Here is a 22,026-nt window from a genome sequence, read left to right as displayed (position 1 = left end):
CCCAAATAAACAACCTAATTATGCACCTCAAGGTCCTAGAAAAACAAGACAATCTAAATACAAAGATAGTAAAAGGCAGGAAATTATAAAGATTAGAGTGGAAATTAATTAAACTGAAACAAATTTTTTTTTAAATCAGTGCATTGAAGAGCTGGTTTGTCAGAAGAATAAACAAAATAGAGCATTAGCCAAACTTATTTTTTAAAATATTTATTTATTTATTTATTTATTGGTACTGGAGGTCGAACTTGGGACCTTGTGCTTGCAAGCAGACAGTGGAACCACTGAGCTAAATCCCCAGCTAGCCAAACTTATTTTTCAAAAAAACAAGAAAGACCCATATCAAAGCAATTAGAAATGAAAAAGGATATAATGGACAGCACGAAAATCCAGATTATTAGCAACTACTTTGAAAACCTATACTCCAATAATTTGGAGACTCTAGATGAAATGGGTAGATTATTAGACACATATAAGTTATCAAAAAATGAAACAAAATTTAAAAATTCCCAAGTCCATTTAAAGGCAACAAAATTTAAGGCAGTATTAAAAAGCCTTGCAACAAAGAAAAGTCTGAGACCCAGTGGATTTATTGCTGAATTCTACAAGAACCTCAAGGAAAATCTAACACCAACACTCATCAAACTCTTTGAGAATACTGAAAGGCAAGGCATTGTTTTGGTTACTTTTTTCATTGCTGAGACAAAATATCCAACATCCAAAGGTAAAGAAGCAAAGGTTTATTTCAGCTCACAGTTTGTAGAGGTTTCAGTACATAGTCCCCTGGCTCCAAGATAGGGGGCCATAGCAGAGGGGAATGGCAGAGGAGAAACAGTCCATGGCAGGGTAGATAGAAGGCAGTGAAGCAGCAAACAGAGAAGCAAGTCTCTCCTTCCCTTTTATCCCATCCAGGATACCTGCTTTTGGGTGGTTCCACCCACACCCATGGTGGGCCTTCCCATTATCCACACCAAGAACTATACTACGCCAAGCAGTGGACTGAATACCACACACCCTTAATCCCAGTATCATATATTCTCATCCAGCCATCTTAAAAAAGCCCCACTTATGAGTGCATGAGGCTTTTGGGAGACATCTAGATACAAGCCATAACAATAGTACTGCCACACTCATTCCTAGAAATTATTCTGAAACTAGATAAGGACTTAACAAACAAACAAGACACCAAAATAAAACCCTGCCCAGGCCAATCTCTTTAATGAACATAGAGGCAAAAATCCTTAACAAGATATTAATAAGCAGAATGCAACAAATTATCAAAAAGATTATATATCATATCAAGTAGTCTTCTTACTAGGGATTCAAGGATGGTTCAACATAAGAAAATTAATAAAGGTAATGTACCTCATAAGCAAAAGCAACAACAAACATCACATATTCATCTCCATAGATGCAGACAAAGCATTTGATAAAACATGACATCCTTTATGATAAAAAACTTAAGAAAATTGATATAGCAGAACCTACCTGATAAACATCCTTTATGACAAATCTACTGCCAACATCATATTAGAGAAAAAATGAAAACTTTTCTAAAATGAGAAACAAGAAAAAGATATTGACTATCATCATTTCTTGCACAATAAAGTCTGTGAAACTTTAGCTAGAGCAATCGGGCAAAATAAGGAAAAAAAAGGATTACATATAGGAAAATAAGAAATCATTATCCTTATTTGCAGATGATATGATCCTTTAGATCCAAAAATTTCCACCAAAAGATTCCTAGAATAATCAAATCCAGCAATGTAGCAAGATACAATATGAACACACAAAAATCAACAGAGTTTCTTAACACTAATACTGAATCCACCAAAAAAGAAATTAGGAAAACAACATAATTCAAAAACATTTACCAAAAAATTGCATTTAAGAATTAAAGTAATGAAGGAAGTGAAAGAAGTCTATCATTAAAACTGGAAACTTCTAAAAAAGGAGATTGAAGAGGTCATAAGAAAATGAGAAGATATTCCCAGGTTCTGCACAGGCAGAGCCAATACTGTCAAAATGGTCATATTACCAAAACTAATATATAGGTTTGATGCAATCCCAATCAAAATATCAACATCCTTTTTCACAGAAATAGGAAACAAATCCTAAAATTCATACGGGACCAGAAGAGTATATAAATATATTTTATCCAATGTATGCATATGTGTATTTCTACCACATTTGATATCAAAAAAATCTGAATGCATATTCAAGACATGAAAAAATAACGTACTGCTTATTGTATTTAATTTTCTTCCACATTTATTCTGAAATGCTTCAAAGCCACATAAAAGCTCCAAGAGTGATTGAAGACTCCAGGAGAAAGGTATATAAGTACTGTAGATAAAGGGTGCACAGGTATTGGAAATGCATAGCCACAATTCCTTTGCCAATTTCTCTCTCTAAATATGCAAATAAAAGCTTATGTTGTGTTTTTATTAAACTAGCACATATACAGTGGTCCTCTGTATTCATAGGTCCCATGTCTGTGGATTAAATCAGAGACAGAAAAAAAATTGCATCTGTACTGGAACATGTACAGACTTTTGCCCTTGTCATTCCCTAAGCAATACAAGTATAGCATCTACTTTATTTGTATAGCATTTACATTGTATTAGCTATCTGCAAAAGTAATCTAGACATAAAGTATAAAGGAGGATGCAGACAGGTTTTATGCACATACTGTGGCATTTCATATAAGGGACTTGAGCACTCATCAATTTTGATATTTTGGGGAGTCCTGGATACCAAGGGGTAAATTTACTAAAAGCAGAACAGCTGGGGCCAAAGCCATAGCATCTTTTCCTCTCACTTTACAATAGTAGAATCCCATGAGAGGCTGGAAATTTTATTCCATTTCTTTTTTTTCCTTCTCCATTCTGAACTTGTTCAATCCAATTCCTAGGAAAAACTGATTTTGATCACAAAGTCCAATTTATATTTGAGATGTGGCATTGGTCATATAAGAACACATTTTACATTAATACTATAGAAGAAAGAAAAAAACTGGGAATGCACGTTTATATTTAAATTTCATTTTCTATACAAATGACTCATGAAGATGAAGTCAGAAAGTTAGAGATGGTAACAAAGACACAGGGTTCTTCTATCATGCATGATCCCAGCAGCAAAGGCTGATTGAGGTCAGTTGAGCAGCTGCTCATCTCTAGAGGAAAGATGGAAGAATGAAAAGACAGGTAAATAATCCCAGCTGGGCAAAACCTACTTTCTTGTTTACAGGCATAAAAATTGCTTTCCTGTAGCTCTATGATTGTGCTTGCCTGTTTGCTCACCCGGCCGAGGTTAATGTGTCATGATGTGGCTGCTGAAGCATTTCACTTTCTTGTACTATATTTGACCTCAGAGTGCTCAGAAGGAAATCACAAAAACACACTTCTTTCAAAGGCACTGACACTTTGGCTCCTCCTAATAATTATTTAAACTATGGGCTCACAATTTGGAGAAAACATCACAATCAATGGGAGGGTTTTTTTTCCTGTTCAAGATTCAAGCTGAAATTCAAACAAGACTACATAGATTTTCTAAGGTTCCTATGTATTTTTATAAATCATCTGAGGAGCTCTTATTCTGATGAGCACTATCAATTAAGAATCCCTGACACAAAATACAGTAATTATTACTTATGCCATTGAATTTCCTTTCTTTCATAATTTAAATTGAGTTTGGAGGAAGAAATTTGTTTGCAAGTAAAAAAAGAAAATGGTACCTCTCAGTAATGTTACACTGTTGTCACCAGGCAGAAGACTGTCAGCCAATCAGTACACTTCCTTCTTGGTTTCCTTTGTCATGTCTTTCTTGAACAGGCCTTTCTGAAGGTCATAGAAAGTGGCCAACACACTCTAATATCCTAACATTTTTCTAGCAAGCACCAGAAAACCCTAATGTTTGTATGAACATAGATCAACAGTTGAACATTTCCAACTTTACTGCTGTGAAGGAAATGGGAAAATGACATTGTCCCTACCCCACTTTGGACTCAGCCAATGAGATAATGAGTAAGAAAGTTTAAGTGTTCAGAATGAAACAATGATTTAGTCATTCTACTCAGATCTCAACCTCAGTTTATCCCCCAAGGGGTTTTTAAAAATTATACTTCATACTATAAAATTTAAAAACTAAGCCTCAGTTTTTCTCCATAATCCATTTGAATAATGCATCATAACCTCATAAACGACTGTGATAGAAACTCAGTATGAGAGGAGGGAAACAAAATTTCTATGAAGTAGAGCAGTATTATTTGGGAAAAAAGGTTCCCAAAATACTCTCCTTTTGGCTGTTTCCCATGAAAATTACTGACAGGCTTCACTCACTACTATTGTACTGATCCTTTGCATAATCTTAAGGACTCGAGAAAATCTTATAAATTTCAAGGTTAGCAACTTAGTATTTGGGGTTAAGCTACCAGCAACTGTACAGTTAGCACTAAGTATGGTAATATGCCATGAGAAATAAGCAAAACAAATTTTTTAAATTTTCATGTTATCTCTATGCATTTTCATATATGCAATCAATGTCAACCACATATGAATATTACTTATACAGTATAGGTCAAATCAATGCTAAACAGTGGTCCATCCAAATGTTTTACATAGTGAATTTTAAGTAATTCCATTATATGCTAGAATTTAGATTGTGAAATTCGTATTTTTCCTCCAAAATCAAGGAACTTGTGCAGCAGCACCATCACCAAAACATGGGCCTTCAAAATATTTCCATGCACAAAATACTGTGCAGCTGTTAAAGAAAGTCTTTAATGTACTGGACATGGTGGTGCAAGCCTGTAATCCCAGCACTCAGGAGGCTGAATCACGAATATCACGTAGAGTCTGAGGCCAGCATGAGCTACATAGTGAGTTCAAGGCCAGCATGAATTACATAGAGACCCTGTCTCAAAGACAAAACAAAACAACCAAAAAGTCTTTAATTCAAACATTATCCATGGTGTTTTCATAGTAATTCTATCACTTCAAGTTTCAATTATATCAGACATGCTGAATAATTTGGGTCAAAGTCTATACAACAACCATAGAAAGCTATCAATTTAGCCTACTGAAATGTGAATTAATATATACTGAAAATGTAAATTAATCTCTATGTCCAAATTTAAGGTGAATTTTGTCTTTCCAGAATTATTCCTTGGGGGGGAAAAAGGAGTCATCTTTTATTAAGTTCTTACAAAATTCTTTCAGATTTTAAGTTATTCTCTCTTAATTTGATTTGTTATTTTAATGTACTGGTTGGAGAAATCATATAGTTTTAAAACCTCAAAATGCCAATACAGAGTGCTTATGAGGATCCTCTGATGATCAATTTAAGAAAAGAAAAAGACAAAGGAATTAACACAGATTTATTACTTACAAAGATTATTTGTGTGTAGAATATCACAATTTTAACTATTTCCATGATGACTCATTATAATCTATTTATTGTATTTTTGACTGTGTTCTTTGGTTAGGAAAAGAATTTCCAGTGATAGTATCAAACACATGTTCAGAAATTGTGGTATATCAAATAACACTGATGGATGAAAACCAGTTACATAAATCACTGTGACCATGATCACTTATGAAGACAAAAGTGAAAAAGAATCATGTGAAAAATATTGAGACATATTCTGAGTTTCTACTGCAACTGTTTCAGCTTCACTGGACTGATTACCCACACAACTAAAACTGAATATATCAGAGTTGGCTAAAAACTTTTTCAAACTGTTTTGTACACAGGCATAGAGCCAAGGTGGTGAACTTGAGGCACATTTTTTTTTTTTAAAGACAAAAGATGTTAATATATTCAGGTTTAATTGCAAGTGTTGGCACTTTGTAATAAATGTGGGTTTTCAGTTGCAGAATGAGCATTTGTCTCTGAAAGCTTCACCATCCCTGGCAGAGAGGGTGGCTTTAGTGCTTACACTGATAAACTCAGAATAGTCTGAGAGGTAACAGTACCAGGCCATCTGGCTAAAGTTTAAACGTTTTCAATGTGGGAGCCCAGCAAACAGTTCACTGGCTCTTCAGGTATTTCTTTTCTTGAGTGCTTCCTCACTGCAAACCACCTTAGATTTCCCTCTTATCTTCATCTTTGGTGCTGCCAGCATTGCAGACATGTACAGGTAATCTGACCACTTCATTATTTGATGAAAGCTGATGTGTTCCGTTGTGTTCTGGTCACCAATCCTCTGTCCCAAAGACCTAACAATAATGCTTTTTATGTTGAACAAATAGATTGTATGACAAGGGAAACTAAGAAACAAACAAAAAATGAAACTTATCAATTGAGCATTGTAAGTAAAAATTGATTTATCAATTAATGTGCAGTAGCTTAAAAACTCTGAGGTATACTTCTTTTACTGCTGTAACACTAGTGCAAAAAAGCCACATTTGTTGAAAAAACAAACCACAAGAAAATGCCACTTTTTCAGCAGTTGATTAAAATGCCATTGCAATTTATAGAAAATGAGTTTAGAGAAAGCTGTTTGTTCAGTAGTGGTTGCAGGAAAATAATTTTATCATCTCTACTCAGTATCCCAAATCTGTCTAAAACAGACATATACCTATTCATACATATCAATTAATAATTCTACTGTATACTTATGCCCTTTATTCATTTTCACTAAAAGCAGAAAAAATGGAGAATTTTCAGAAATGTCTAAATATTTATAATTTCAAGGTCAAAGAAGTAATTTTTTAAAAATTTCTGTCCAAATATTAGAACTTGCAGAAAGTAACCAAGCAAATTTACACATTAGGATTTCATATTCCTAATGGTATTTCTGTGGTAAGCAGTATTAATTCTAAATGAAATCTGCTGTCAATATTTAATCTGCGACTATGTGCCAGTCACTGTTCCAAGTATGTCTTAATCTTTAAAATGCAATCCAGTCAGTGTTATTGTCCTCCCATCATAGATAACTCTGGTTAAAGTGGTTTACCCAATCTCACAGGGGTAAATGATGGATCAAGAATTTCAACTGGGCAGTGACACCACAGTCTGACCCATAGTGTGATGTGGCCACCTACAGACAGCGAGCCTCTGACATGCTCCCAGGGTTTGTGAACAGCTGAATATGCTTTATTATTCACGTCAGAAGAGGCTTATTGTAACCAGCAAGTCAGCACAAGGTCCTAAGTTTGTATGTTTATTTCTTGCTTGGGCTATTATTCTTGTGCTAGTTATTTCCATCAGGACACATGATCTCAGTATAAATTTAAAAATTTACATTGAATAAACCTTTGTGTTTTCATTATATACTCTTACCATTTGATCCACTTAAACAAACTGATTTATTGGCAATGCTGGGCATCAAATATAGGCCTCACAGAAGTGCCTTCCACTGAGTTACCACTGCGCCTGAATGTCAAGGCTTTAATTTCCCACTTTATCGATAATGAGGTGAGGAGTCAAAGCTGTATTATGTCCAGGATCATATTTAACAGCTGATTTAAGGACTCAAGTTCCATTCTTCTGACTTTTTTACACTTTCAGAAAAATTAATATCAAATTTTACAAATACAAAATCTACCAAGGCTATTAATCTCACATTCTTAATCTATAAAGGAATTAAGTTACAAGCTGATCTCTCTCAAGTCTACTTAAGCTCGAAAATTCTAATTATGAATAACTGACTTTAATAGAAAACTTTTTGTAGATCAGTCTTAGCTATTGTTTTTGCTTGCAGAGAGTATTATTCATATAGCCAACTACTAAAATATATACATACCAAAGATAACATATACTTATTACATTTTCAATTACTTTATTTTAGAAAAACAAAGGTTTACAATTGATGCCCACGGCAGGGTATCATGAATTCAACAAGTGAGTAATACAGACTTTTAAAAACTTTTATACATTAGCCCAAACTATAAAATTATTTTTTGCCCACACCTGGACTCATACATATTTGAAAAAAATATATATTTGTAAAAATAAAAATGGCATACCTACTTCCATCAATCAATAGGCTCAATATTCCTCAGAAGTTTCTTTGAACAATTTCTGAATAACAATTGATTTTTTCCCCGTCCTACCTTCATGTCATTTGAAACAATTATGTAACTAAATTATCTTTTGTAAAACCAAAACCAAAACAGCTCCCAAATCCAAGAAATATCATTAACAATAAAATTCAACAAATAGAAACAATGCAGGTAAATGTGTTAACTACTCATACTGACCATTAGTTCAACCTCTAAACATTTGGCATCTTAATGTTATTTCCAAACCAGATACTAGAAAGCTACATTTGAGAAAGAAAATGAAAAATTTATGTCTAATATGTCTCAAACAAGTTTAAAATAATAGCTAGAAAAATACTGACATATATACAATGAAACGAAAAGTACTGTAAATTATTACAAAGCATAACTGATAAAAACATGTACTTTCTCTGTGAAATATCCTTAAATATTGTCTGAGCACCACATTCAGCAACAGTTAAGATCTAGAATTCTGAGTTTTAGAAACCAGAGAACTTTGCTGCAACTGAAAAAGAGACTGGAACTTGAATTTACTGAAAGATCCCAATATTGATATGTAATCTTAAGCTTCATCACTACCTTAGAATGTCATTCTAAAGTACTAAATTATTAAGTGATCTCTGCTTTTATTTTGAAGTAATTTTCCCTGAAATATAAACTGCATTTGGAGTACAGCTCTGATAGTGCACTGAAGGGAAAAGCATAATAGTGAACAGATTGTAGAAGTGTGTTTGGTGAGCAATCTGACAATGTAAAAAAAAAAACAAAACAGAAAATTCTAAAATAGAAACAATTATAAAGCAAAATTTTAATACAGAAAGAAATAAAATTATTCACTTACAAACCATCTATACATTTTATTTTCCCAAGAAACATATTTTAAAAGTAAAAAGAGAACATGAGGCAAGAGTACAGAATTGTGCAAATGTTAACCAAGAACTAAGGCATTCATTTATTTAGAACAGTATCAAAGAATACAAAGGCTGACTGCTGAGTTTTTTACTGAACGCACTGAGTTTTACTTTTTTTTCCCAATGAAGTCTTATTTATAGGTTATGACTGACAAGACAAAATATGCAGAGTAAAAATTGATAGTGATAAACATGAAGGGAAAAAATCAGTTGCATTTTCTATCTCTTCTCAGCATGTGCCCATTAATCTTTTGATGCCTGGGCTTTTCTTTTACAAAGAAAAATGAAGTCTTAAATGAAGAATCTGTATCTATCCAAGCTTCTTCCTACTGCAAGACAAGCTTGACCACCTGGAACATTAATACCATATTTATCTTCCCAAATCCCTTGTTACTCTTTGTAGAGAAATCTACCTGTTAAATTGACCACATTTACCTTCCAGTTTTCATTTGAGAACATTTCATTCTACTATCCTCAATTTCCCTTCATATTTGTTTCATTATTTAAAGTTAATAATGGGGAGGGTTCAAGCATTAAGAACAGATATAAAGAAAAGAGTACATGGGCATGATAAAATAATTATTAGTAATTTTTTAGCACTTAAGATATAATAGTTTCAGGTTTGTCCTAATTAGTATGGCATCAGAAAGAACCAAAAGCTGCCCTGGGCAACCAAGCCCTAAATAACTTCAGTGTCAGGACCATAAATTATATATTTTTAAAATGACTAAACATTTTTAAATACTCAATAAAAATTCTTTACAATGGGTAACTAAATTACTCAAGGAATAGTTACCCAAATAATAGCTAATCAAATAAAAAATCTACACTTAGCTAATATGAAAACTTAAAAAAAAATGAGCCACAATAAACACATCAAACTGTTCTTCTGATTGGATGTAATGTTTGCCATTTGATGTGCTGATTATATCACTCATCCATCACTCACTATGAGCCCAGACATGCCATGGCATTAGTTAACAGATGTGTGACGATAAATTTCATATGTGTATATACACATATGGTTTGGATTTAAACTACAAAGTTACATACCACAAACAAACATGATATATACTACTTTTCAAAATGTAGATGCTTTCAAGGGAAATTTTAGAAGAAATTTCAATATATAAACCAAAAATGAAACAAAAAGAACTAGGCTGCTTCGGCTAAAGCAAGGTAGGATTAACAGAGACATTTCCTTCCTGCAACGATTGATGAGATGCCTGGCTAAAGAGTATTTCAGAACATGGGTTGAAACCACTGTTCCCAGTACATCCTGGTTATTTACAAAGGTCAATAACAAAACTTCTTCCCCCATTACATAGGCCCATATGAAAATTTTATAGTAATGCAACTGAGTATAAAGTTAAAAAGTAACACTTCCTCTGTTTCAAAAATAACAAAATAAAGTCACTATTCTATATAAAACCACATTACAGTATTTGAACCTCATAATCTTACTGTGATACATAGAAAAAGTGACAACTTTTCCTTAAAGTGCCTAAATTTTAAAGACTTAATTTTTTCCATATAAATATTAGCCAAAATATATGAGAATGGAAAGTGGAAATTGTTTTTCTCTATCAAACATGTATCTTCTACCTGAATGGCCAATTTAAATATTCTGCCTCAAAATATTAACTACGCCACAGAATATTCACAGGGAAACATGCAAATAGAATTAATCTGGCATAATAACATCTATAAGGGAAACTCTGATGGACTGATTTGGTTTCGTTTGTTTCACACAAACCATTAATCTCTTTGCTCCAAACATCTCCACATTTATGGAAAGACTACTTTAATCCATGCAGTTGATACTAGCAAAATACAAATAACATGTTCTCTTCTGTAAAGATTATAATTAAATCTCTCAAATTCAATAAATAGACTCTTCAATAATTTGAAACCCTATCAAATATTTTATACTTGTAAAGTGTCAGTCTGTCTTCTTTTCTAGTACATCCTTGGGCTGTTGCATGGTAGGCAATAGAGATCCTCCCTTGTTTGGCTCCTGTTGCTCTTTGCTCTCTTCTATCTGTTCTTGACCTTCCATTTCACTTTTAGATACTATTTCGTATCGCTCTTCTATGTAACCTCCATCGGTGTCAGCTGTGTAGATTCCATAGCACATGATACTGATGACACCCAATGGCAAACCAAAGAGAAAGCAGCCCATAAGTGGTGAGCTCTTAAATATAGACTGTGGACAGATAATTAAAATTCAGTTACCCTCAAAGTAATTTTGATATAAAAAGCATGCAATATATTTAAAATCACTACAGATTTATTCTTCTTGATATTTAATTTTTTTAGTTCCATCCAGTGTATGTTAATATATGAGCCATAACTACCATGTTGAAAAAGACAGTGTAAGAGCTACAAACTCTGTATCCGTGAGTGCAATTGTGTACATGCACTTGTGTGTATGTGTGTACAGAACCAGCCATTTTCAGCAGAAAAAGAGAAACTCTTTTCTAAAGTCATTTATTTTTCTCACACTAACCACTGACTCTCTTCAGATGGTTATTATGTGCCCAACAGCTTTTGATCATTTGGAAAAGTACAGGAATTCATTCATGGAGAAGACTGGGTTATATATACATATTCTCTTCACAGCATTTAAAAAATGTTTTTATTTGTTGGTAGTAAAGCCCACTAATTTCAATCATTTTTATATGCTATTGTGCCTACAACTTCTGAGATCAATATAAATAAGTTCAAAGGATAAAAAGACATTTTAGCTTCACAAAACAATGGTATAGCCCGAGGTGGAAATTTAGAAATTAGTAAGCAAGAGGTAGAACAAGATATAATATAAGCACTAGCAATTAGTTTCAGGAATTCTAATGCAATACTTAAAAACAATGAAAAACATTTTTTGATGGATAGAGTATTCTGACGTGCATCACTGGAAAAGCAAAGGAGAGAGAGCAAAACTGGTAACTTTAGTAACATTAATTGTGTGGAATACAGAATCAACTGGAGACCTGGCAAGAGGAAGCATGGAAATCAAGTAATAGGGAGAGTAGCAAGTACACATGATTTGTGGTAAGGGCTCAATCCATGTTGTTGGCAACAGGAACACAAACAGCACTGATAAATTAAAGGATTCTTTACATGGGATAAATCAAAGATTATTATTTACTTCTCATCAATTAAGAAAACTAGCTATATTATCATGATTGCTTTCAGCCACAAGAAACAAAAATGCTGATAGGGTAGCTCATGATAAACACTGGAACTTAGGGCTCAGATAAATTTAAGAGTGCCTCTATTGTCAAGGTGTTTGACAGCTGAAGCTGGAAGATTAAGAATAATTGCTCAGAATACAGTTTCAACTCTAAAATTAAAAATTCTGTATGATCCAGCTATCCCTCTCCTAGGTATCTTCCCCAAAAGTTAAAGACATCATACTACAGTGATGCACGTATAACAATGTTTACAGCAGTGCAATTCATAATACCTAAATCCTGAAAGCAGCCTCTGTGTTATATCAAAAGATGACTGGATAAAGAAAAAGTAGTATCTGTACATAATGGAATACTAATCATCTATAAAGAAGGACAAATTGGACACATATGCAGGAAAATGGATACATCTAGAAAATATAATTTTGAGTGAAATAAATCAGACATACAATCATAAATATTGTATAGTATCTCTCATTTGAGTAAGGCAAGTACAAACAAAGATCATAATAAAGGATGGATAGGACACAAGGGGATATATCTCTTGCAAATGGGAAAGGGTTCAAGAGAACATGGGCGAGAGGAGAGAGAGAAGGGAAGGGGAAATAAGTAGAATAAACATAAGCCATGTACAGGAACCTAATAACCTAAATGAACCTAAACATTATATGTCATAAACATAAGCTTAATAATATTAAAAAAAAGGGGAAGGGGATTTACAGGAGATGGGAGAGAAGCAGAAGAGAAGGGAAAGGGGATTAAAAAAGGAATGAAGTTGTATTACGTATATGTGCCCACTCCCCACAATGACTGTAAACTTCATGTACTACAAATATGTACAAAAAAAAGAATATAGTCCCAAGTAAGAATATTCATATCCAAGTCTAAAAGGGCAAAAGGAGAAAAAAGACAATGAAAAACACGTGAAATGGGGCAGGGCAAGGGGAGTAGTAGTGATTATCACAGCAGCAGAAAACAGTATCCTCGGAAGGCACCCAGAGGTGATAGCACCCAAGTCTATACTAACAGACTTAATCTGTAGTTTGTTAGTGAGCCTGAGTAGTAACGGGAAATGAGAATGGCAGAGATATTAAAGTGAAGGGTGGGTGAAGAAAGCTCAGGAAACATATTTAGAAAGTATAAATTATAAAAGGAAAAGCAACAGTATAGTCAGAAGCAAATGTGCCACTATACTATACTTTCCTATAATAACAACTATGAATAAACTCTGAGATGAGCAAATAAGATAAAATATTGTTGGAAAGCGTTTGGCCCATCATATTTTAATTCTACATTTAAAGTTTGCTTTTTAAAGAAAAAAGAGAAGAAGAAGAACAAGAGAGAAAAAAGGGTAGGGAAGAAGGGAAGGAGGAAAGAATAAATCTGTAAATGATCTTATTTATTTACCACAAGGGGAAAGCATAGAATTCACAGGGATGTATAAAGCTGAGATCTAAAATTTTACTTTGACTACTGAAAAACAGAATAATTTCCCAAGATAGATCATTTCCCTAAACAAAAAAGACCAACTCAGTGGTACTAAATTTTTTTTATTCTGTACTTTCATCAAATTACAGAATTAAATAACACTTCATACAGAGAGATTAAAGACATAAAGTTGTTTTTTAAGTCATACTATCAAGTTAAAAGATTCTGATTTCAATAATTCATCAATCATACAGAAATAGAAACAATTTCTACCTGATGAATATGTTTTCTTAAGGAGTGATTAGTTCATATCTTTCAAATTAAAGATCTATTTTGACCTTATCCATTGAAGTCTAGATAATTTGTGGCAAAACTATGACACCCATGTCACTGTGTTCTTTTAAGACAAAAGATGTTAATGTAGAGTTATTTTTTCTAAACTAAGACCTCAGCATTAAAACCCCAGATTTAATCGCAGTGCTGGGATTTTATGGTAAGTAACTGGGTTTTGAATTGCAGTTTGGCACTGAGTCTCTAAAAGGTTCACCATCACTGACCTAGATTTTATCATCATTAAGTTAGAATAAGGAATTCTATACTTTCTTAATTACCAATTACACTAAACAAACTGTCACAACTTACCACAACAGTAGATTTGGCATCAAATACTATTCTTTTCAATCTCTGCAAAATGCTATCACCTCCTTGGGCCTTCAATGTAATAAGAAAAGGAAACTGTTAAGTACTATCACTTCATTTTTCTAGGTTATATAATTTTATTACTGGGGATAAAAAGGTTGACTAAAAAGTATTACATTAATCACCCAAAAAAGCCATGTTCAACATTTACTGTTTTTTCTTCTGTCCCACATTTCTTTGATTTTCCTCTAATGAAGAATTCCTTTTCTCTTACTCATAATACAAGCAGCTTGGAAGAAACTGACCCACCCTGAGTTGAGGCCTGCAGAATTTTTGAGCTTAGCTGGGATTAAGCCATAGCTTCTGCAGGGTATAGGGTACCTTTACTATTGTGTAGTAGGGAGAGTCTACCTGAAGATGAAGGTCAATAAGAAGTGCTGAAAGGCAGAAAGAAAAATTCCCCATGAAAGTCAGTCAAATCAGCTTTCATTTAAAGCCTGAATCCCCAAGCTATAGGGACCAATAGAATGTCTTTGATATTAAAGTTTTGAGTCAAGTTTTAGTAATTAACAAAACAGAAGAGTTCTCAATCACACAGGTGTTTAGTTTGAACCAAAACATTATTTCCAAAAATATAAAATAGGCATTATGTGATTAAGATTATCAAACTTGACTTTGAACGTAGGTAGATGTGCTTGTTACTCTTTCAAATGAAGTTTATATAAATCTGAACCAAGTCTCACAAATCAGTAATACTGTGAGGCTGAGGCAGGGGGATAGTAAGTTTGAGCCTTGTCTAGGCAACTTAGGGAGAGCCTGTCTCAAAATGAAAAAATAAAAGAAAGCTGGAAATGTATGTAGCTCAGTACATTCAGTCCCAAGTACCACACACACACAAAAATAGTTAAACTTTGTGAAAGTCTCTTATTTTCTTTTTAAATTTTATTTTATTTTACTGAATTAACATATGTGCCAGGTTACATAACTTAAATGTGACCTGAAGGGATTGCATGACTCTTATATTGTTGCAACTCAGTTTGAAAAACCCTACTCAAGTTTATAGGGGAAAAAACAGAAAATTAATGGTATCTGTTAACTTACTTCTGATATTTTGTGAGGTGTGACCAAAATATACAGTATTTAAATTACCATTAATGCCCCTGAAAATACTCTCCCCTTCCTTCAAAAACACACATATCCCATCATTTTTGCCACTTTCTGAAGTACTTCTGGAAGTCCTCTTTTGTGAATGCCTTTGTGAGATGTGATCACAAATAGGGTGAATGTTGCTAATATGGCCTGCCTAAGGAAAAGGCAGGCTCATGAAAACATTATACTATATGTTCACCCGACTTATTCACTGGATCTGGCACCATGCGCCTTCTGGCTCTTTCTCAAAGTCAAAATGACCACGACAGGTAAACATTTTCAATCAATTCAGGAGACTGAGGTAGCTAGGACAGCTCAACTAAAGACACTCATAAAAAAGAACTTCCAGAACTGCTTTAGAAGGTGGCAACAGTGAGAAAGTAAATGCAACAAAATGTTCAATGACAATCTAGGTGTTCATGTAGTACTATTTCCATTTTCCTCTGTGTTTAAAATATTTCAAAAAAAAAAATGGAGAAATAAAGAGCCCAGAAATAAATCTCAAAAAAAAAAAAGTGGCAACAAAAAAAATGTGGCAACAAAGTATGATAAGTATGTTCAAAGGAAAGGGGAACATTTTGAGGGAGATTAATGGCAGTGTGTCTTTTACTGTAATCAATTCTTTATTAAAGATAATCACTGTATCTTCTGGTCACACCTCTGGGACTGTTCAGAATTCTCTACCACCGCTCTGATTCTCAATGTATGTCCTTAATCTCTTAAGAAATTGTGTTTGCAGATTTTCTTAGAAAACCAATCCTGATAACTTAATTCAAAGCCTTGTTGGGCCTAGAAATGTATTAAGTGCTAGGAAAGTTCACTATGGAGATCAGCTAAGACAGCGTAAGCCTCTCATCCCTACTCAATTCTAAGTGTAGTACCACCTCCACCATCATTTATCAACCATAAATGCCTTTCAAGAACTCCTTAGCAACTTGTGCCATAGAACCTTCTGTGTGTGGGATAAGGGGACTTCTATGACAGTAAAGAACTAATGGGTGATGGCTGACTACTGCTCTCAGAATCAAGAAGCAACTAGCTTTTCTTTCATTCTCCCTACTATTCTTCTGAAATGGAAATGAAATACTCACTTCTACTGTGCCATCCAAAATGTTATTAATGAATTGGACCATGTCTTTGGCATTGTTAATTTGTCTGTCTAACAAATAATACTGTTGGTTTGAAGTATTCAGTACAACCACAGTGGGAACTGTTAATTCACTGAAAATATAAAAACAAAGAAATCAAAATATACATTACATACAGAGACAGTAAAATTCTGACACTTATTTCATACTGATTTTAAAACTAGTTAAATTAATGATAATATTCTAATATACAGTCAAATAAGATAGCTAAGAAATCATGGAGTTAAACATAGAAATTACAATATAATAAAGTATTAATTTCTTAGGTAATACTATTCCTTGTCACAAATCTTTAAATATCATCACTGTTAATCATATAGAATCCCACTTCATGTAACAGATCAGGAAAGAACATGGTTGCTAGAATCATACTGCTTTAGTTTAAATCTGGGAATTGCTCTCAAGTATTGCAGGATGCTATTAAGCAAGTAATTTAGCTTCTTACACATAACAACTTTTCCTTTATAAAGAGGAGGGCAAAGGTACTTAGTATAAAATCCACATGAGAAAATTCCACCTAAATATCCATTATAGTACTATGTCCAGAGCACAGGTTCAATAAATACTTTAAATTCCCCATACACTACTGTCACACTTTATAGACACTGTAGCCAATGACAGCAAAATATATACAAATTTTCAAGTATGCTTAGAACATTTACCAAATAGATCACATTCTAGGACATTAAAACCCCTTCCAAACTAATCATTTAAATAAAGGGTATCCTCTCACCCTAATTTTACCTCAAACTTTTTACAATATCATCACTCAAATTATAGTAACATTAACAAAGGAAAGTTCATCTATCAGGACACATTCTGAATATCTTGAATTATTCATTGAACCAAAATGGATTTGGCCTCTTGCAAATGGTGTTTTACTGAATCAATATACTGACAGTATTTTATGAAAGACATAATAAATGGCTGCATCAAAGTCCTTATCATATACACTGTAAAACTTCTATTCAGAATGCATTCTAGGGGCCAGAGACTTAGCTCAATGGTTGTGCAGCCTGCCTCACAAGTGCAAGGACCTGAATTGGATCCCCAGTACCAAAAAAGAAAAAAAAGAATGCATTCTAGGGCCAGGGATTTAGCTCAGTGGCAACACACCTGGCCTTGCAAGCACAAGATCCTAAATTCAATCTCCGGTACCCGCCCCCCCCAAAAAAAGAATTCATTCATTACAGAGTCCTTGTTATGAGATTATATAGAATATCTATTTCTCTTAGGCTTATTGTAGGCCAGACACATACCTTATACATATAAACAATGTAATTCCAGGGGCAATGGAGAGGAATTGTGTTAACAATGATTTTCCCACTTCGTTTTGAGTATTAAAAATTTAGTTTGTAATCTCAGCACTCTGGGAGGGTGAGGCAGGAAGATTACAAGTTTGAACCTACCTTGGGCAATTTAGTGACTTAATGAGACCCTATCTCAAAATAAAAAATATAAAACTACTGGGGATGTAACTTAGTACAAAGGTGTTAGGTTCAATCCTTAGTATCAAAGGAAGCGAACAACAAAATAAAGGCTAAATATTTTCAATACTTTTAATAATTATATAGATATTTGATTTGGTTTTTTTCCTTTTTCTTGACCATAATATACTAGAGCTGGTACTCCAAATACTCTAAAATTCTTATTAGAATGAGAGAGGTAATATTACTTTATATCATAAATACAATGAATTTTTCTGAAGTTACATATATTTCTGATGTACGTATTTTTGTCTATTAAAATAAATTCTTCTAAAATAACGAGTTTTTGAAGCCTGAAAATGTTCTATTTAATAGTTATGATTACCACTGAAAAAAGTATCACTGAGCAGAATCTAGAAAATTTGCAAGTTTTTAAATGATGGGCTTTCAGAACACTGTATGTTACCACATTGAATCAGGAAATAATTCTTAATATACAACATTATTAAAATTCAGTAAGCTTCAAATACATCCAAAAGTAAAGTAAAATATTTAGGGAAAAATGTATGCCACAGAATATACCCACTATTTAATGCTTCTGTCCATCTTTCAGAAAAATTGATAAAAGTTGATAGCAAAATAATTCAGGACTTTACTTACTCCATCAGCAAGGTATTTATGTAGTCATTTCCATCCATATGGCCAAACTGAAAATCCCTAACAAATCATGGTAGGGCAAGGGAGGGAAGAGGACAACATTAAGTTTTAAAAAAGGTAAATAATACAACAAACTGAACTTCAGGGCTTGGTAAGTTCATAAGCACTTAACATGTAAATTACATAAAATATATAACAATAGAGAAGAGTGTGAACTCTACTGGCTTTAAGAGATAAAAATACACATGTGCAGTATTAACAAATCCTCAGTTCTACTTCATTTACAAATGTTTATAATGCAGGGAAATAGAAGCTTTTACATTAGAAACATGCTTAAGGACAACTACCCATTTATTAAAAAATAGGATTACTCAAAAAAGGTCACACACTGTATATCATGACAACTGCACACTGACCTTTCCTTAGAAGATTTGCAATAAGATAATAATTAAACAATATAACAAACATATACAACTGTCCTTCCTGACAGCAACTAAAAATGCTTTAGCATACAGCAAAAGTATTTATTTATTTATTTATTTATTTGGTACCGAGGATTGAACTCACGACCTTCCACTTGGGAGGCAGGCGTAGTATCACTGAGCTAAATCCCAGGCTTTCTAATGTTATTTTTATATTTAGTTATTCTTTGAGTTCTCATTACAAACATTTATCTCTGACTTCTGATCCTCATTTAACTTAATCTGAAAATTTCTGAATAAAATTTTTTTATAAAACTTGTCTGGAATCCTATCAAGAAGCAGGAATGAGGAATGATACAAATTATAGATAAAAGTGTATTATTTTTTTCTCTGAACTTCAAGACCCAGATAATTCATGATAGACTGCAAGACACCAACATGTACTTCATTTCCTTGATTCACCTTTCAGAACATGAAATACATACTGAGCATCTCTTATCTGAAATATAAACACCTAATACACATAGTTTGAAGATCACTTCATACAATATTTTAAGTGTGCCTGTGTTTTGACTGGTACCTGCCACATGAGGTCAGCTGTGGAAGCATGTATTCATGTCATGTCAGAGCTCAAAAAGATTTAGATTTAAGAGCATTCTGAATTTCAGATTAAGGATACACAACAAATACTACATTTGCTTTATTATAAAATATAACAACAACAACAAAAATAATCTTCCAGAATGTAAGCACATACTTATGAAAGTGGTCTCTGTAATCTTTAGCCACTTCTTGAATAATTGACTTTAATCTGTAGAATAAACACATAAATACTTAAATTCTTCACTTGAAATAACAGAATTATTTGGTTATGATACATGCTATCTTATCTAAGTGCTGTAGGAAAAGACACCACATCAAGTTTACTTACAGTCGGAGGAGCAGAGCTGCTCTCAGGCCAGAGCAGGTGAACATTCCAGGCTGCCACACCACAGCCCCCAGTGCCAAGGAGCAGAGCTGCCCCCAGCCATACGTGAACCTTCCGAGCGGTCATACCACTGCGTCCAGTGCCAAAGAGGTGAGCTGCAAAGGCACCAGCAGCACACCCCCCCCCCCACCAATGAAATGAGAAGAAACTTAAACAAGTCTCAAAACCAGACTTTTAGATCTCCAAAAGCAACCCCAATGGGAAAAGAGATGGAAGAATCTGATAGTCAACCACCTGGACTCCCTGAACTGGAAACTTTGAGGATCGAGAAAAAATGAAATCAGAAATAGTGTCTCAGATAACAGCAGAGATTGTGCCCATAGCGCAAGACATGATTAAAAAATCTAGAGAGGACACAGATAAAGAAATACAGGAGCTGAGGAACATGATGGAATCCCAACATGGGAAACAAATGGAATCCATAAAACAGATGCAAACAGATTTCCAGGAGATTAAAAATTCCATGGAAAGTTTACGCAGCAGAATGAGCCAATGGGAGGACAGAATTTCAGATATAGAAGAAAAGATAGGAATTAGTGACCAGGAAAAGAAAAATTGCTTGAAAATTGTAAGGGACCATGAGAAATCAACCCAGCAGCTGCTAGACGATGCAAAGAAGAATAATATAAGACTGGAGTCAACGAAGAAACAGGAGAAAGTGCAGATGACACAAAAAAACTCTTCACAGAAGTGATGGCAGAAAGCTTCACAAGCAGGGGAAAAGAACTTGACATACAGATAAGTGAGGCATATGGGACTCTAACTAGCCTTGATCAAAAAAAATCTACACATAGGCATATAATAGTTAAGATTCCAGAAACCCAACAGAAGAACAAAGTTCTACAAGCAGTTAGAAAAAAAGAAACACATACAAAGGAAACCCCATCAGAATCACAGGAGACTTCTCAACGCAAACCCTCAAGGCAAGCAGAGCTTGGAGTGACGTATTCCAAGCCCTAAAGGAAATTAGCCTCCAACACAAAATAATGTACTCTGGAAAATGATCTTTCAAAATTGATGGAGAAATAAGACACTTTCACGACAAAGAGCACTGTAGGAACTTCATGAATACCAAACTGGCACTCCAAAAAATTTTACACAACATCCTAGGAAGGGATGATGAGGATTACAATCCCAGGAAGCCCAGCAGAATGAATAAATCAGGCATGACAAGAAATTAAAGACAAAAGGGGAGAATGCAACAAAAAGAGTCATGACAATGATAAGTCAATACCTATTAGTTATAACCATCAATGTTAATGGTCTCAATTCACCAGTCAAAAGAAAGAGACTGTCAGAAGGGGTTAAGAAGCAAGATCCAAACATATGCTGCATACAAGAAACACACTTAATTCAAAAAGAAACTCATAGACTGAAAGGTAAAGGGTAGGAAACAATAATCCATTAACAGGAACCCCCCCAAAACAAGAGTAGCTATTTTCTTTGCAGATCAACTGGATTTCAAACCAGCACTGATTAAGAGAGACAAAGAAGGACACTATATCCTTGTAAAGGGAACAATCCAAGAGGAAGAGATGACAGTCATAAACATATATGTACCAAACACTAGTGCGCCAAACTATAGAAAACAAATAGAACTGGACAAGAAAAATCAAATAAGCACTAACAAAACCATAGTGGGGCCCTTAATATCCCACTGTCACAAACAGATCAACTAGACAAAAAAAAATGAGCAACAAAATACTAGAATTCAATCAAATTCCTGAACAAATGAATTTAACAGACGTTTACAGAGTGTTCCACACCAAAAAATCAGAATATAGTCTTTTAAACTGCACACAGGTCTATCTCCAAAATAGACCACATACTCACTCATAGTACATGTTTATATAAGTGCAAAGGAATCAAAGTTATCCTCTGTATATTATCAGACCATACTGCGAGGAAATTGGAGATCAACAGCAAAAGAAACCGCCAGAATTTCATAAACACATGGAAATTGAACAACACACTTCTGAATAACCAATGGGTCACAGAGGAAATTAAAGAAGAAATCAGACAGTTCCTACAATTAAATGACAATGACAATACAACAT

At 33.9% G+C, this 22,026-nt stretch overlaps 1 protein-coding gene across 4 annotated transcripts in view; it reads right to left on the bottom strand.

Moving 5' to 3' along the window:
* Positions 1 to 7,763: 7,763 nt before the first annotated feature.
* Positions 7,764 to 22,026, bottom strand: part of Tmx3 (thioredoxin related transmembrane protein 3) — a 46,535-nt gene continuing 32,272 nt past the window's right edge. For 3 of the 4 annotated variants that reach the window (XM_004867670.4, XM_087191479.1, XM_021246695.2), the window contains 5 exons: positions 19,739 to 19,792; positions 18,563 to 18,619; positions 16,419 to 16,548; positions 14,182 to 14,250; positions 7,764 to 11,123 (listed from right to left, as the gene is read on the bottom strand). In XM_004867670.4, the coding sequence (XP_004867727.1) occupies positions 10,860 to 11,123; positions 14,182 to 14,250; positions 16,419 to 16,548; positions 18,563 to 18,619; positions 19,739 to 19,792 (574 nt within the window). In that variant the 3' untranslated portion in view covers positions 7,764 to 10,859. The remainder of the gene's footprint in view (positions 11,124 to 14,181; positions 14,251 to 16,418; positions 16,549 to 18,562; positions 18,620 to 19,738; positions 19,793 to 22,026) is intronic. The other variant, XM_021246694.2, reaches the window with a different exon arrangement.

The sequence above is a fragment of the Heterocephalus glaber genome, unplaced genomic scaffold, assembly GCF_053883595.1.
Source record: "Heterocephalus glaber isolate CG9 unplaced genomic scaffold, H.glaber_assembly_v1.0 deba00000331, whole genome shotgun sequence".
Taxonomy (NCBI): Eukaryota; Metazoa; Chordata; class Mammalia; order Rodentia; family Bathyergidae; genus Heterocephalus; species Heterocephalus glaber.
Note: the sequence above shows the minus strand (reverse complement) of the source record. Positions and strands in the feature narration are given on the sequence as shown.